General features: G+C 45.2%; 1 protein-coding gene across 4 annotated transcripts in view; it reads right to left on the reverse strand.

The window, feature by feature from the left end:
- The window catches only part of LOC139406826 (microtubule-associated serine/threonine-protein kinase 2-like), a 159,284-nt gene extending 144,036 nt beyond the window's left edge, over positions 1-15,248 (reverse strand). For all 4 annotated transcript variants that reach the window (XM_071149891.1, XM_071149890.1, XM_071149889.1 and 1 more), the window contains exon 1: positions 13,090-15,248. In XM_071149891.1, the coding sequence (XP_071005992.1) occupies positions 13,090-13,128 (39 nt within the window). In that variant the 5' untranslated portion in view covers positions 13,129-15,248. The remainder of the gene's footprint in view (positions 1-13,089) is intronic.
- Between the last annotated feature and the right edge of the window lie 581 nt (positions 15,249-15,829).

Consider the following 15,829-nt stretch of genomic DNA (forward strand, 5'->3'; position numbering starts at 1 on the left):
TGCTCTCTCTCTTCTATCACTCTCCCCTGTCTTTCTCTCACTCTCCACTTGTGTAGCGACGAGCTCATACTGCCCACCATTCTCCGTGGATGCGGAATGAGCTCACCGCCTGGTTCTAATTGGCTTATCCACAAAGCAGGCGTAGAGAGGAAGAGCGAGAGGGAGGAAGAGGGAGAGAGAGAAAGAGAAAAGAGAGGCAGAACAAGCATGAAACAGACAGCAGCCAGGCATTGTGGTCTCTGCAGGGCTCGAGCATTGACAAGGGCCACCTTGTTCTCTCGCGACCCTCCCCCTCTCCAAACTATCCCCCACACTATCTCCCAACTATCAAACAAACAAGTCAACACCACCACTACTGAGGACCAGACTGTTCCAGCCAAAGTGCATGTTTAAGCCTGTTAAGCTGTCCTTAACCTGCTTTATGTGGTAACTGAACAAAAAATGGGCCTCCGGCAGATAAGGGGGAGGAGGGGGAGAAGGGAAAGAAAGGAGAGAATGGGAAGAGAAGGAAGAGACCAGAAAGAAGGTAATGAACAAGGGTGGAAAGGGAGAGATGAGGGAGAGAGCAGAGGGCAAGTCGTCGGGCTTATGTAATCAGAGATGTCACTGTTCCAAACGGGCAGAAGAGGTGATGGATGCCAAGGATGACAATGCTCAGGGGGGGTTGTGTGGTCTGAGGCATTCTAACTGAAAGCTGACTGGGAGAAAAAGAAGCACGGAGTCTGTGTAACTGGGTGTCAGTCAGAATGGGTGACACTAACAGAGTGTGATCCTAGTTAGCAAAGCTAAAACAATCCCTCGCTAACCCTGTTCCACTCCCAGACTCAATCACCCCCCCATTTTTGAGTGTGGGGAGTTGCATTTTAAAACAGAGCAACCAGTAGTAGGGAGAGCTAAATAATGCCTAGTGTATGGGACATCACTCGCGCACATCAGAAACAGACAGCGGATACAACGCAATTCATTGACGACGAGCCTTGTGTTTGTTCACAATGCCTGTACTTGCGGCAGCACAGTTGAAGTCAGAAGTTTACATACACTTAGGTTGGAGTCATTAAAACTTGTTTTTCAACCATTCCACACATTTCTTGTTAACATACTATAGTTTTGGCCAGTCGGTTAGGTCATCTACTTTGTGCATGACACAAGTAATTTTTCCAACAATAGTTTACAGACAGATAATCCACCCCACCCCACCCCCACATGAAATAGCCTATTTGAGGCTGTTGAGGGGGGAGGCCCACAACAATGGCCAAAGTGAAATGGAGACAGTAGATACAGCTGGTCTGTTGTAATATAATAAAGACAGTAGATCTAGCTGGTCTGTCATCATATAAATGAGACAGTAGATCTAGCAGGTCTATAATAATATATTCAACTTTATGTTCCCTGTACTCTATATATATCTGTTTATTATACCTGTTGATAAAGGGCTCATATGTGATACTATTCTAACTGAACATTTTCTTTCAGTGACACTGACTCCGAATGGGAGCCCCCAGCGCCAAGGTGTCCATCCCCCACTGAAGCTGGTTCATCCAGCCGGACACCTGTTGTCTCAGCACTACTGGGGCATGGACCGCAAAAAATGTCCCCATTCCAACTGCAATAAAGGACTACAACAAGAGCATGGGAGGTGTGGATCTGTTAGATGCGCTGATAGGCTACTAAAATGTTCTCCATAAGACGATGAAATGGTACAAGACCTTCTTCTATCAATTCATCGCCATTGCTGTGGTGAATGCATTCATCCTACACAAGGAAATGGCTAAGAGCTGTGGAAAGCCCCCATCTCACAGCTAGCCTTCAGAGAGCTGCTCATCAAGGAGCTTGCTGGCTACAGCACCACAGCACCACTACACCACGTTCTGGCCCCTCTACCTCTGTCCCTTCTGCTCCTGCCACAAGTGGTGTTTATCTGCCCAAATGTATTTCTGCAGGCATGGGTGTGCCTCAGGGCCAAAAGGGCACAGCATGGAGGCGTCACTGTGTTCTTTGCAAAATGAAGTCCCCCATCACCTGCACCACATGCTTGGTGACCCTCTGCTTTACAGCAGAAAGAGACTGCTATGGTACCTGGCATCAGCAGCACAATATTGTGTTGAGGACCGAGGGTCTTGCAAATATTGAAAGTGTAATTTTGTAAATGTATTAAAAAAAAAACATGTTTTTTCAAAAAATTTTGGGGGGGTGTGTTAGAATACCATTTTGGTATTTTGTATATAGTTATTCCATTCAAAATGTATAACTTCACCAATTTGGCCACTTGGGTACATTTGGGATACTTGTGTGGGACACCTGGGTGACTTCATGATACATGTCATGTAGCATACTCATTTTGGAAGTTATCATTCTTAAACTTTGCACAAGTACTGTTGCCCTCTTATGTTTTTCGCTGAAATTGTCCCCATTATCCTATCTTAATGTTTGTTTTGTCTTGTTCATTTTAAAGATGATGATACAACAAACAAATAAAAAACGTATGGTTTTTTCATTGTATTATCTAAACCAGATCTATTGTGTAATATTCTCCTACATTCAATTCACATTTACACAAACTTCAGAGTGTTTTCTTTCAAATGAAACCAAGAATATGCATATCTTTGGTTCTGGGCCTGAGCTACAGGCAGTTAGATTTGGGTATGTCTTCAGGCGGAAATTGAAAAAGTAGGGGGGTAGCTGTAAGAGGTTAATTAACTTGGGTCAAATGTTTTGTGTAACCTTCCACAAGCTTCCCACAATAATTTGGGTGAATTTTGTCCCATTCCTCCTGACAGAGCTGGTGTAACTGGGTTAGGTTTGTAGGCCTCCTTGCTCGCACACACTTTTTCAGTTCTGCCCACACATTTTCTATAGGATGAGGTCAGGGCTTTGTGATGGTCACTCTAACACCTTGACTTAGTTGTCCTTAAGCCATTTTGCTTCAACTTTACCCAGCTGAGACCAAGCTTTAACATCATGACTGATGTCTTGAGATGTTGCTTTAAGATATCCACATAATTTTCATTCCACATGATGCCATCTATTTTGTGAAGTGCACCAGTCCCTCCTGCAGCAATGCACCCCCACAACATTATGCTGCCACCCCGTGCTTCACAGTTGGGATGGTGTTCTTCGGCTTGCAAACCTCCCCCTTTTTCCTCCAAACATAACAATGGTCATTATGGCCAAACAGTTCTATTTTTGTTTCATCAGACCAGAGGACATTTCGCGAGTCCTTCCTGAGTGGTATGACGGCTGCGTGGTCCCATGGTGTTTCTACTTGCGTACTATTGTTTGTACAGATGAACGTGTTAACCGTTAGCCTACATGCCAGCCTTAACAGGGCTCAAGTGCTGCCTTCAGTCATTCAGTCAGTCAACTCCCCAATGCAACAACCCCCTTGCTCTCACCTCCTCTCCTTACCATCTTCTATCTCTCCACCTCTGCCCCCCAGCTCCCCTTCACTCCCTCCCCCTCTTCTCATTCCCTCCACTCTGCAGGTACAATTCCCCCTACCACCCCCCGTGTCCTCGCCTACCAACCCAGTGAAGCAGGATAACCATTTACCAGCCTGCCCTGTCCTGCCAGCACCGTCAGAAGAGTAAGATGCCCCGTGGCACTCCCCACTTCCCCTCCCAGCCTCCTCTTCCTCCTCTCTCTCTCCGCACCTGAGCTCACATTGACACTTTGAAGCTTTCTGCTGATCAACCTCTCTGTCTGACTCTCCATCTATTCGTCTGTCTGTCTAGACAAAGGAGGAAATATGCAGCCAAAACAAAAAGGCATGGACAATACTCTGTTTTAATTGTTAACCCTTCTGCCTGACGGAAACAGAAAAAGGATCAGAGTATGACCCTTCGCTAAACCCTGCCCCCTCCCTTGGTTACTGTTGCAACCTCGGTCAACAATTTCCCGGGAAGCCCAATTCCCTTTTCAAACCACTGGAGAAAACCCTTCACAATGATCTCAAACTGTGTTTTTAATGCACAATGAAATTAAACACAGACTACCCTTTGCAGACCAGGAAGGAGACTCTCAGGAATATCGACATCAGATGAGTTATATATATTATACAGCCAACTTAGCTAACTAACATGCCTTTGTAGAAAACGAGTTATATTAACTATGTATAGCTACTTAGCTAGCATTAGCAACGTATTCAATGAGAGCTATCTAACAAACAATGCAACAACAGTATAATTTCTGATAATAAAACATTTACAAAATTCAGGATACTCCGTATTTCAGGTATCATAGTTGCAAATACCCCAGGGGTACTGTTAAATTATTTAGCCATTTAAACATTTACTTTTTTAAATGATAACGTTGTTTTCTGGATCAAAATGGGGCTTAGGTAGTGGGTGTGGTGGGGCCGTGACCTTGGGCGTGGCAAATAGTGCAGTAGCCGACCTAAAATTTCACTGTCTAACTTTTATTTTGGTGATTGTTAGTTCTCAAAGATGATCCTATTTAAAAAATATAATAAGTCCATGATCTTTTCTACATACTTTACATCTGGTTTTAGTCATATAAGTTTACACTGAAAATGTTTTTCCATCTGGAAATTATATTAATCTATATATTCTTCTTTAAATATATTTTTATTATTATTTTTATTATAATGTCTGGACATACTGTAGGCCGCCCATTCAATACTTTTGTATGCAGAAAAAACCCCTGCATAGCTTCCGAGTGGCGCAGTTATCTAAGGCACTGCATCTCAGTGCAAGAGGTGTCATTACAGACTCTGGTTCGATTCCAGGCTGTATCACAACCGGCCATGATTGGGGGTCCCATAGGACGGCGCACAATTGGCCCAGCGTCGCCCGGATTTGGCTGGGGTAGGCCGTCACTGTAAATAAGAATTTGTTCATAACTGCCTTGCCTAGTTAAATAAAGGTGAAATAAAAATAAAAATGCTGCTTGTCCGAGGTGTCAGACTCATTTGTTATCCATCAGAGCGCTGCGATAGGTTGCCCAAAACTCTGGGGCGGGGCTTAGCGAACATTAACTTGACTCCTATCTTACTGTACGTTTCAGGTACTCTCCAAACCAAGTCTTCTCTTCAAACAAACAAAATATTCAAAAGTGTGAAAAGGAGTGCCGTTCTCCAACCGAAATACCCAGACATGACTGCATAATAAAGATGTTAGTGAAGTGTTAGTGTACATCAGAGTGAGCCATTCTAACAGCCCAGTATGGCAGATCTGGGACCATTAGAGAAATCACATGACAGCCATTTGGAATGGAAACGGGCTGCCAGCAGGTGTGTGTGTGTGTAGATGTATTAGTCCCGTAGACCAAATGACTCACCGCTCAGCCAGTGCATTTCGACCGTCACACAGTCCTACCAGGGTAACGCCCCTATTTGACCTCCCACCCCAGGCCCATTTGAATGTCTACTCCAAAGGGATTCAGTTTAGATGTTCTGAGGTTTTGAGGAGCATACACTGAGATTAACAACAAGTCATGTGTCTTCTCTTTGTTGACGTCCATCTACCTACACTATTAGCGTTGGAAGTTACCCCAGGGGTATGAACGCTGTGTGTATGTGTGTGTGTGTGTGTTTCCGGGGTGGGAGCTGATAGTGTTGTCTCTGCCGTCCAGCCGTACAGTGCCGCGTAGGCATCCAGCCACACAGAGGATTTGGAGAAACAAAACAACCCTTCCCCCAGCCAGCACACACAGTCCACTGGCCAGACAAAACACTCATGCAGTCAAAGCTCAGTACTGCTTTATCCAACAGTGGGCCTAGTCCCTCGCTGTCTCTCTCACTCACACACACACACACACACACCTGACCCTTTGTCTGTCTGCACACGGGCCAGCGGACACATATTCTCACGCATGAACAAAAAAACACACACGTTGGCTGAAGTGAGTAAGGTTTTTAACTGGGTCAACACTCGCAAGGCCGCGGGGCCGGAAGGTATTCCAGGGCACGTCCTCCGAGAATGAGCAAGCTGGCAGGCATATTCACGGTCATTTACAACCTCTCCTTGTCCCAGTCCGTAACCGCCAAGTCTGACCACCATCATTCCTCCCGTCCCCAAGAACTCTGTGGCTACCTACCACCCTGTAGCACTCACATCATTCATCATGAAGTGCTTTGAAAGGCTGGTTATGGCACACATCAACTCCATCATCCCAGACATCCCAGGCGCACTATAATTTGTTTACCACCCCAACAGATCCATAGACGACTGTTACGGATACCATTATCCTGTGTGTGTGTATCCTGTGTGTGTTTCTTTTCTCTCCGTCTCCCCTCACAGGTGAAAATCATCACTCCCCAATCAGTCAACAATCAACCCATCAATCTGAAGACACACCTCCTCCTGTTTCCTACCCTATCACAGTTCCTTCCCCATGGTTTTAAAACCCCATCATTTGTTTGCTCTGGAGCTCAATCTCTTTGTAAATGCCATGTTGGTAGATCTCTGTTCTTCATAGATTTCAGTAGCTCAATCTCTTTGTAAATGCTATGTTTGTAGATCTCTGTTCTTCATAGATTTCAGTAGCTCAATCTCTTTGTAAATGCCATGTTGGTAGATCTCTGTTCTTCATAGATTTCAGTAGCTCAATCTCTCTGTAAATGCCATGTATGTAGATCTCTCTGCTTCACTCTCTCTTTGTGTCTTAAACCTCTCTTTTGTTTGAGCACCTCCAAATCACTTTGTCATCTCCCGTGAGTATTGTTTTTGCTTATGGTGTTTGCTGGTGGGAAAAGGGGAGACCAAGACAAGTCGCCCATGGGCATACACTACCCGTAGGTAAACTTTGTTAAAAACACTAGATAGAACTGGGCGGACCACCCGCTGTATTTTTGGTTAGTTAGTTAGCTGTTGTTAAAGTAGGCTAGTCTAGCTTAGGGGTGTTTTTGTATACTTATTGTTTCTTCCCTTGGGTCCAGCTCAGCCCCTTTTCCTGCTCCCCCCATTACCGTGTGTTTATCAAATAAACCTTGAGTTTGACGGTAGATTTCAGTTGTCCTGGTTATTACGTTCACACTTTTACTTTGTCACAATTATAATTTGCATGAGTTATGTTACGCGTCTCATTACCATCCCCCCTAGACTGTCGGGCCAAAAGGGATTCGTAACAACGACACAATCTCAACTGCACTCCACACTGCCCTCACCAAGGCAGATAAGAGGAATACCTACGTGAGAATGCTGTTCATTAACTACAGTTCAGCGTTCAACACCATCGTATCAAATGTATTTATATAGCCCTTCGTACATCAGCTGATATCGTACCCTCCAAGCTCATCACCAAGCTTGGGGCCATGGGACTGAACACATCCCTCTGCAACTGGATCCTGGACTTCCTGACGGGACAAATCCAGGTGCTGAGGGTAGGCAACATTACCGTCCCCACGCTGACCCTCAACATGGGGAAACGAGGCAGGCAAGCACGCCCCCAACCAAATCACTAAGGACTTAAAATGGTCCACACACACACAGTCATAAAGAAGGTTGAAAAGATTTGTCATCGGCCCTCAAATGTTAAAAGTTACAGTTGCACCATCCAGGACCATCCAGGAATGCCTCTGGAAAACTGTTAAAGACTCCAGCAACCCAAGCCATAGACTGCTCTCTCTGTTTCCACACCGCAAGCGGTACCGGAGCAACAAGTCTAACACCAACAGGCTCCCGAACAACTTCTATCCATAAAACTGCTTAAACTATAAAACTGCTAAATAGCTAACAAAATGGACACACAGATTATCTGCATTGAGCCTTTTATTTACGCACATGACTCCACGCACTCACACTTCATTTGCTCACACACACACACATAACACTCACATCCATACTGACACACGCGCATGCACACACACTCACATACAATCATCATACATGCTGCTGCTCCTCTGTTTATCATATATCCTGATGCATCGTCAGCTTACCCCTATGCAGGGCCCCTATACAGTTCAGACAGTGTTCACACCCCTTGACTTTTTCTACATTCTGTTGTATTACAAAGTGGGATTAAAATTGATGTAATTATCATTTTTGGTCTAAACAAAATACTCAAAGTGGAAGATATTCAAAGTGGGAGAAACATTCAATGCTGTCTCGGTAAGCAACTCCAGTGTATATTTGGCCTTGGCTTTCAGGTTATTGTCCTGCCGAAAGGTGAATTTCTCCCCCAGTATCTGTTGGAGAGCAGACTGAACCAGGTTTTCCTCTAGGATTTTGCCTGTGCTTAGCTCTTTTCCGTGACTTTTTATCATAAAACACGTCCTAATCCTTGTCGATGACAAGCAGTACCCTCCTGTACTACCTGTTCACCCACAGCTGTGGGTGAACAGGTAGTAGAGTCACTACAAAGATGCAGGCGCCCTTTCTAACTCAGTTGCCGGAGAGGAAGGAAAGCGCTCGGGGATTTCACAATGAGGCCAATGGTGACTTTAGCCCAGTTACAGAGTTTAATTGCTGGATTCTGAGAAAATGAATGAATAACTTCACGATGGTCAAGGGGATTTTCACTGTCTGCTTTTTTATATTTTTTACCCATCTACCAATAGGTGCCCTTCTTTGCGAGGCATTGGAAAACCTCTCTCCTCTTTGTGGTTGAATCTGTGTTTGTAATTCACTGCTCGACTGAGGGACTGTACATATAGTTGTATGTGTGGGGTACAGAGATGAGGTAGTCATTCAAAAGTCCACCTAACTCATTATGTCTTGTTAAGCACATTTTTGCTACTGAACTTATTTGGACTTGCCATAACAAAGGGGTTGAATACTCGACTCAAGACACTTCAGCTTTTCATTTTTTACTTGACATTAAGGTGTGTTTGTTTTGTCACTGGCCTACACACATCTCAATTTAATCCATTTTAAATTCAGTCTGTAACAACAAAATGTGGAAAAAGTCAAGGGGTGAAGGCACTGTACATATCTACTCCAAGCACTCCAGTTTCCTTGCACATTGTAAACAAGTGACATGCTCTATGTCACGGATTCCCCCGGGTAATGCTGCTCATTCCGTTCACCAGCTCCAGGGGTCTACGTCACCGGCCTTCAAGGCGTCACTGAACCGGATTGTTACCACCAACCCCGGACTGTCTTGTCTCATTACGCACACCTGGTTCCCATTCCCCCTGATTAGTATGTGTATACAGTGCCTTGCGAAAGTATTCGGCCCCCTTGAACATTGCGACCTTTTGCCACATTTCAGGCTTCAAACATAAAGATATAAAACTGTATTTTTTGTGAAGAATCAACAACAAGTGGGACACAATCATGAAGTGGAATGACATTTATTGGATATTTCAAACTTTTTTAACAAATCCAAAACTGAACAATTGGGCGTGCAAAATTATTCAGCCCCCTTAAGTTAATACTTTGTAGCGCCACCTTTTGCTGCGATTACAGCTGTAAGTCGCTTGGGGTATGTCTCTATCAGTTTTGCACATCGAGAGACTGACATTTTTTCCCATTCCTCCTTGCAAAACAGCTCGAGCTCAGTGAGGTTGGATGGAGAGCATTTGTGAACAGCAGTTTTCAGTTCTTTCCACAGATTTTCGATTGGATTCAGGTCTGGACTTTGACTTGGCCATTCTAACACCTGGATATGTTTATTTTTGAACCATTCCATTGTAGATTTTGCTTTATGTTTTGGATCATTGTCTTGTTGGAAGACAAATCTCCGTCAAAGTCTCAGGTCTTTTGCAGACTCCATCAGGTTTTCTTCCAGAATGGTCCTGTATTTGGCTCCATCCATCTTCCCATCAATTTTAACCATCTTCCCTGTCCCTGCTGAAGAAAAGCAGGCCCAAACCATGATGCTGCCACCACCATGTTTGACAGTGGGGATGGTGTGTTCAGGGTGATGAGCTGTGTTGCTTTTACGCCAAACATAACGTTTTGCATTGTTGCCAAAAAGTTACATTTTGGTTTCATCTGACCAGAGCACCTTCTTCCACATGTTTGGTGTGTCTCCCAGGTGGCTTGTGGCAAACTTTAAACGACACTTTTTATGGATATCTTTAAGAAATGGCTTTCTTCTTGCCACTCTTCCATAAAGGCCAGATTTGTGCAATATACGACTGATTGTTGTCCTATGGACAGAGTCTCCCACCTCAGCTGTAGATCTCTGCAGTTCATCCAGAGTGATCATGGGCCTCTTGGCTGCATCTCTGATCAGTCTTCTCCTTGTATGAGCTGAAAGTTTAGAGGGACGGCCAGGTCTTGGTAGATTTGCAGTGGTCTGATACTCCTTCCATTTCAATATTATCGCTTGCACAGTGCTCCTTGGGATGTTTAAAGCTTGGGAAATCTTTTTGTATCCAAATCCGGCTTTAAACTTCTTCACAACAGTATCTCGGACCTGCCTGGCGTGTTCCTTGTTCTTCATGATGCTCTCTGCGCTTTTAACGGACCTCTGAGACTATCACAGTGCAGGTGCATTTATACGGAGACTTGATTACACACAGGTGGATTGTATTTATCATCATTAGTCATTTAGGTCAACATTGGATCATTCAGAGATCCTCACTGAACTTCTGGAGAGAGTTTGCTGCACTGAAAGTAAAGGGGCTGAATAATTTTGCACGCCCAATTTTTCAGTTTTTGATTTGTTAAAAAAGTTTGAAATATCCAATAAATGTCGTTCCACTTCATGATTGTGTCCCACTTGTTGTTGATTCTTCACAAAAAAGTACAGTTTTATATCTTTATGTTTGAAGCCTGAAATGTGGCAAAAGGTCGCAAAGTGCAAGGGGGCCGAATACTTTCGCAAGGCACTGTATATGTGCCCTCTGTTCCCCATTGTCCTTGTTGGTTATTGTTCCATGTCTGCTGGTCTTGTGAGTACCTGTGCTCTGGTCAATCGGCTTTGGCGTTACCGTGTTAGTGTGCACTTGTAATCACGCGTCTCGTCCCGTGTATTTATTAGAGGTTTACACCTCGCCCTTAGTTTGGGTTACAGCCCTACCGTTCAAAAGTTTGGCGTCACTTAGGAATGTCCTTGTTTTTTAAAGAAAAGCAACAAAAAAATGTCCATTAAAATAACATAAAATTGAAAGTTGTAAATGACCGTGAATATGCCTGCCAGAAATACAGTGTAGACATTGTTAATGTTGTAAATGACTATTGTAGCGGGAAATGGCTGATTTTGAATGGAATATCTACATAGGCATACAGAGGCTCACTATAAAGCAACCATTGCACGTTCCAATGGCATGTTGTGTTATCTAATCCAAGTTTATCATTTTAAAAGGCTACTTGATCATTAGAAAACCCTTTTGCAATTATGTTAGCACAGCTGAAAACTGTTGCGCTGATTAAGGAAGTAATAAAACTGGCCTTTAGACTAGTTGAGTATCTGGAGCATCAGCATTTGTGGGTTTGATGGCCAGAAACAATGACCTTTCTTCTGAAACTCGTCAGTCTATTCTTGTTCTGAGAAATGAAGGCGATTCAATGCGAGAAATTGCCAAGAAACTGAAGATCTTGTACAACGCTGTGTACTACTCCCTTCACAGAACACTGCAAACTGGCTCTAACCAGACTAGAAAGAGGAGTGGGAGGCCCCAGTGCACAACTGAGCAAGAGGACAAGTACATTAGAGTGTCTACAAACGCACACAAAGTTACTCACAAATGCACCATGAAACATAAACAAAATCTGGCACATTCACAGAAAGAACCCAAGGCACATATTCCACTCACACACAAAATCAAATAGTCTGAGCTGAGGTCCTCTTTTCAGATCAATCCGTTTCCAACTGCAACCCAGGGAGTGACCCATCCCGCATTCTGTGGCCCATTAAGAAATACTGTATGTCCTCTTAAATATCAGGCTGCTTTTACACAGGCCTCACTGAGACACTCTGCTGTCCAGTCTTCTTTATTACACATCACTTTCTTTAAGCTGACAGAGTCAGGTTACCCTATGGTTAACCAGACCACCCTGTTTTCTGTTACAACATCAGAATGTCCCACTATGACATGCTGTAAAGTGTGATCCGACTAGTTCCTTTAAAGACACTGTCTCACATTAAAAATCTCTGCTCGACATCAGCCTGCAGCTATTTCAACGGCCAGTCAGGGTTTGAGGAAGATGTTACACAACTAACCTACTGCTGGAGGAAAACAGCACTGGATAGTGTCTGTCTCTGTGTGTGTGATATGAAGTAAGAAAGTGTTTGTGTGTGTGTGTGTGTGTGTGTGTGTGTGTGTGTGTGTGTGTGTGTGTGTGTGTGTCACTGCATGGCAGAGAGCATGACTTCAGCAGGGTTGGACAGCTGAGACAGGCATCCCTGTCACTGCAGGGCAGAGCCAGGTCACACCAGAGCCAGCTTCACACACACACGGCCTGGAGACATGGCCTAAGCCAGTATATGGACAGTCAGCACAATCATAGTACAGAGAGAAAGTATATGGGTTTGTTGTGGACTGTATGAATCCTCCGTATAAACTAAACAAGTCCGTTACTTGGCAGAATATGTAGGCCAACTCAAAATGAGAGGTACAGTAAGGCTCTGGACATTACACTTATCCAGGACTGAACCTATTCAGCCCAGGTCAGTTCAGCCAATACCCTCATTCTACCTGCTTTCATTCTTCAAATGAAGAATGCTAAAGAATTAGCACCACATAGTGTACTATGAGTAGTATTACCACGGACTGTACAGTCTAGTCCACTCTATGTATTGAGCTGTAGATGGATTGAGGGTTGCCTGGTGGAGAAGGATATTCTTGGCTAATTCACTCCTGATTCTGGGGCTAGTCTGTGAAGCTCCTCTCTGCCAGGGGTTTGTGCTGTTGTAGATTTGGGGAGTGAATAATGCTGACACCACTGGCTGCTGTCGCCGTGGCCTCCCTCTACTGTTTCTGCCCGTCTGCATCAAGCAGTAGCAGTATCACTGATATTAAACACAACCACAGCCACTTCCAGGAAGCACACACTATGACTGATAACAAGTAGTCAGCACTCTGACAGCACAGTAGTACCAAGGAGAGAAGGTAATACATACTGTATAGCCTACGCAATGCCCGGGGTCAGTACACGAACGCAACAAACCGACACTCTGGTCGCATGTGGGTGTGAGGGGTGCTTGTTGATGTTTTGGTGGTCGGTCGGGGACACGTCTTACCTGTAGACCCCTGCGTCTCAGAATGCTGGAGTCATCCATGTTCCTGCTGCTGTAGAGTCAAACAGTAGAGTCTCTATCCAGACAGTTTCACCCCTCCTTTAGGGGTACAGAAACACCCTTTCTTCTGGGGTTGGGGTACAGATCGAGAGATGGTCCTCTGCGCCAGGATGGGGGTGGTGAGCAGGCACCTTTCAGGGGTCGATCACTGAGGGTGACTTAGCTCATAGTTCCTTCCCTCGCTCTTCTGGTCCAGCAGGATTCATTCGGACCTTACTCTGGGAACTAGATGTGTCACCGTCCATAGAGGGAAGAAATACCTCTCCTCTCTTTCAGACGGTCTGCTTGCCTCATGCCTCGGCAGTCTTGAGGCTTCTGCTGGTCGGTGCAACACGGTAAACAGTCCCCCTTTTGATTTCTAGAATTGCTTAGATGGTGTCCCTCCCTGATAAACACTGTATGGTGACTTCCAAAAGATTCCCCCTGAAAATGAAAGGCTCAGCAGCAGTGGTTGTTCTCCGTTCTTCTCAATGAGGCCACGCTACATCGTTGCCTGTCGGTGCAGCGCCGATGTAACTAGGTTGATAGTGGTATGCGAGCTTGCTTCTCTCGTCCTCCCTCTAGTTCTCTTTCTGTGAATCACGTGTTGTCTCTAAGCTCCTCTCTCATTCATCTGCTCAACGAAGGGCACACAACGCCCTCTCTCTCTCTCTCTCTCTCTCTCTCTCACACCTCCACTGAGTCTGTGCTCAGTAGAGAGAACATGTTCAGTTGGAGCTTACAACTATCTGTTTTCTATACCCCCCCTCTTCTCTATTTCACTCTTTCTCTGACCGTCCTTCTGTCCGTCTATCTGTTCCCCACAGTCACTACTTCTATGGAGACTTCACTACTCCATAATTCATGGGCAGTTTGCAACAGACATTAATGATCACAATGGGGCCTAAGTGGGAAGAGGGAGAGAAAGAGGCGCCCAGGCTGATCGTCCGTCTCACTGCAGTCTGCCAGCTTAATTAGAAAAAGACTGTAAACGCACACAATACTCTCACACGTACACTCCTCAGGGTGGATTGTTTGTTTCACACACATACATACAAGGCTTCTAACCCCCTCAGAACAAACAGTCTGAAGAACAAGGTGCTTTCTGCTTTCAAGTTTTGTTTTTTTTGAGAGCAGTATTGATGAGTGAGTCCAACTCCAGTCCAGCACAGTGGGCAGTGAGCTTCCAAGCATCTACACAGCTTCAAGGCTAGACTGTGCGCTCTCTCTTTCTCTCTGTAATAGACGTTCCACTTGGACTGCCCGAGATGGAGAAAAGGCAGAAGAAGTATTGTGAACAACACACACAGTGGCTGCAGCACTCTAGAAACAGCAGAGCAGCAGCCTACAAACCGTAGAAAGGAAAAGGCCAGAACCTCTTATCTCTACTCAGACCAGCAGAGCCATTCCCTCAGAGCAGAACAAGGAAGAGCAGAGGGAGGAGGCAGGAGGCACCTGCAGCAGATTGCAATGTTGGCCCCAACACACAAAAGATAGGAATGCCTGTCATATGCAGCAGTCATCTCTTCATTTCTCTCTTGTTCTCTCTCCGCACATCCACCTCTCCCAGGTTCAAGTCTGTGTGCTCGGCGTAATGCACAGGGGGAACCATCGCAGCTGGGAGTGATTAAAGGAGAGGATGTCAGTCTCTTCTCATCCTGTCTTTCCTTAAAGAGAACCCAGATGTGTCTGTTGGTTGACGAGGTTCTTTACTGGAATGCTGCTACAACCAAAAGGCACTATTCTCTCTGTCTCTTCTCTGGTCCTTTGGCATCAGTTGTCCCCAGGGTGGTTTGTGGCAGGTGGTCTCCCAGTGCAGGTGGTCTTGGGGAGGCAGATGGGCTCACGTTTTTGGTAACAACGCACCTTTATCAACAGGGTCTACGGAGCAGCGAGAGGTTCTCTCTGGCATTGTCCCTGGCTGTTTCTCTTCCTCTCTCTGTTTTCGTTTCTCTCTCTCTGTTCCTGTATGTGTCGATGCACTCACATGCTCCTGCACCTCCCCCGTTCTTTCCTTTAGAGTGTGGGATCTCGCTCTCTTTCCCTCTTTCCCTCTCTCTCTCGCTCTCTTTCTCTCTCTCTCTCTCTCTCTCTCTCTCTCTCTCTCTCTCTCTCTCTCTCTCTCTCTCTCTCTCGCCCTCCCTTCGTCTACTCTCGCGTCCTCTCTCGTTCGTCAGAAGAACTGTTCGGGGAGCCAGCCAATCACACACAAGCAGTCGGCAGTGAATTTGCATAGAATGAATGGAGGAGGGAAAAAAGCTCCGCCTTGCTTTCTGTCCACTCCTCACTCGCCACAGCTCTGTTCTCTCATCGAAACAAGGGGCTGCGTTTGAACACACACATATGGCATACACAGGAGAACACACACATATGGCATACACAGGAGAACACACACATATGGCATACACAGGAGAACACACACATATGGCATACACAGGAGAACACACACATATGGCATACACAGGAGAACACACACATATGGCAAACACAGGAGAACACACACATATGGCATACACAGGAGAACACACACACATATGGCATACACAGGAGAACACACACACATATGGCATACACAGGAGAACACACACATATGGCATACACAGGAGCACACACACATATGGCATACACAGGAGAACACACACATATGGCATACACAGGAGAACACACACATATGGCATACACAGGAGAACACACACATATGGCA

This window comes from Oncorhynchus clarkii, chromosome 4, assembly GCF_045791955.1.
Source record: "Oncorhynchus clarkii lewisi isolate Uvic-CL-2024 chromosome 4, UVic_Ocla_1.0, whole genome shotgun sequence".
Classification (NCBI taxonomy): Eukaryota; Metazoa; Chordata; class Actinopteri; order Salmoniformes; family Salmonidae; genus Oncorhynchus; species Oncorhynchus clarkii.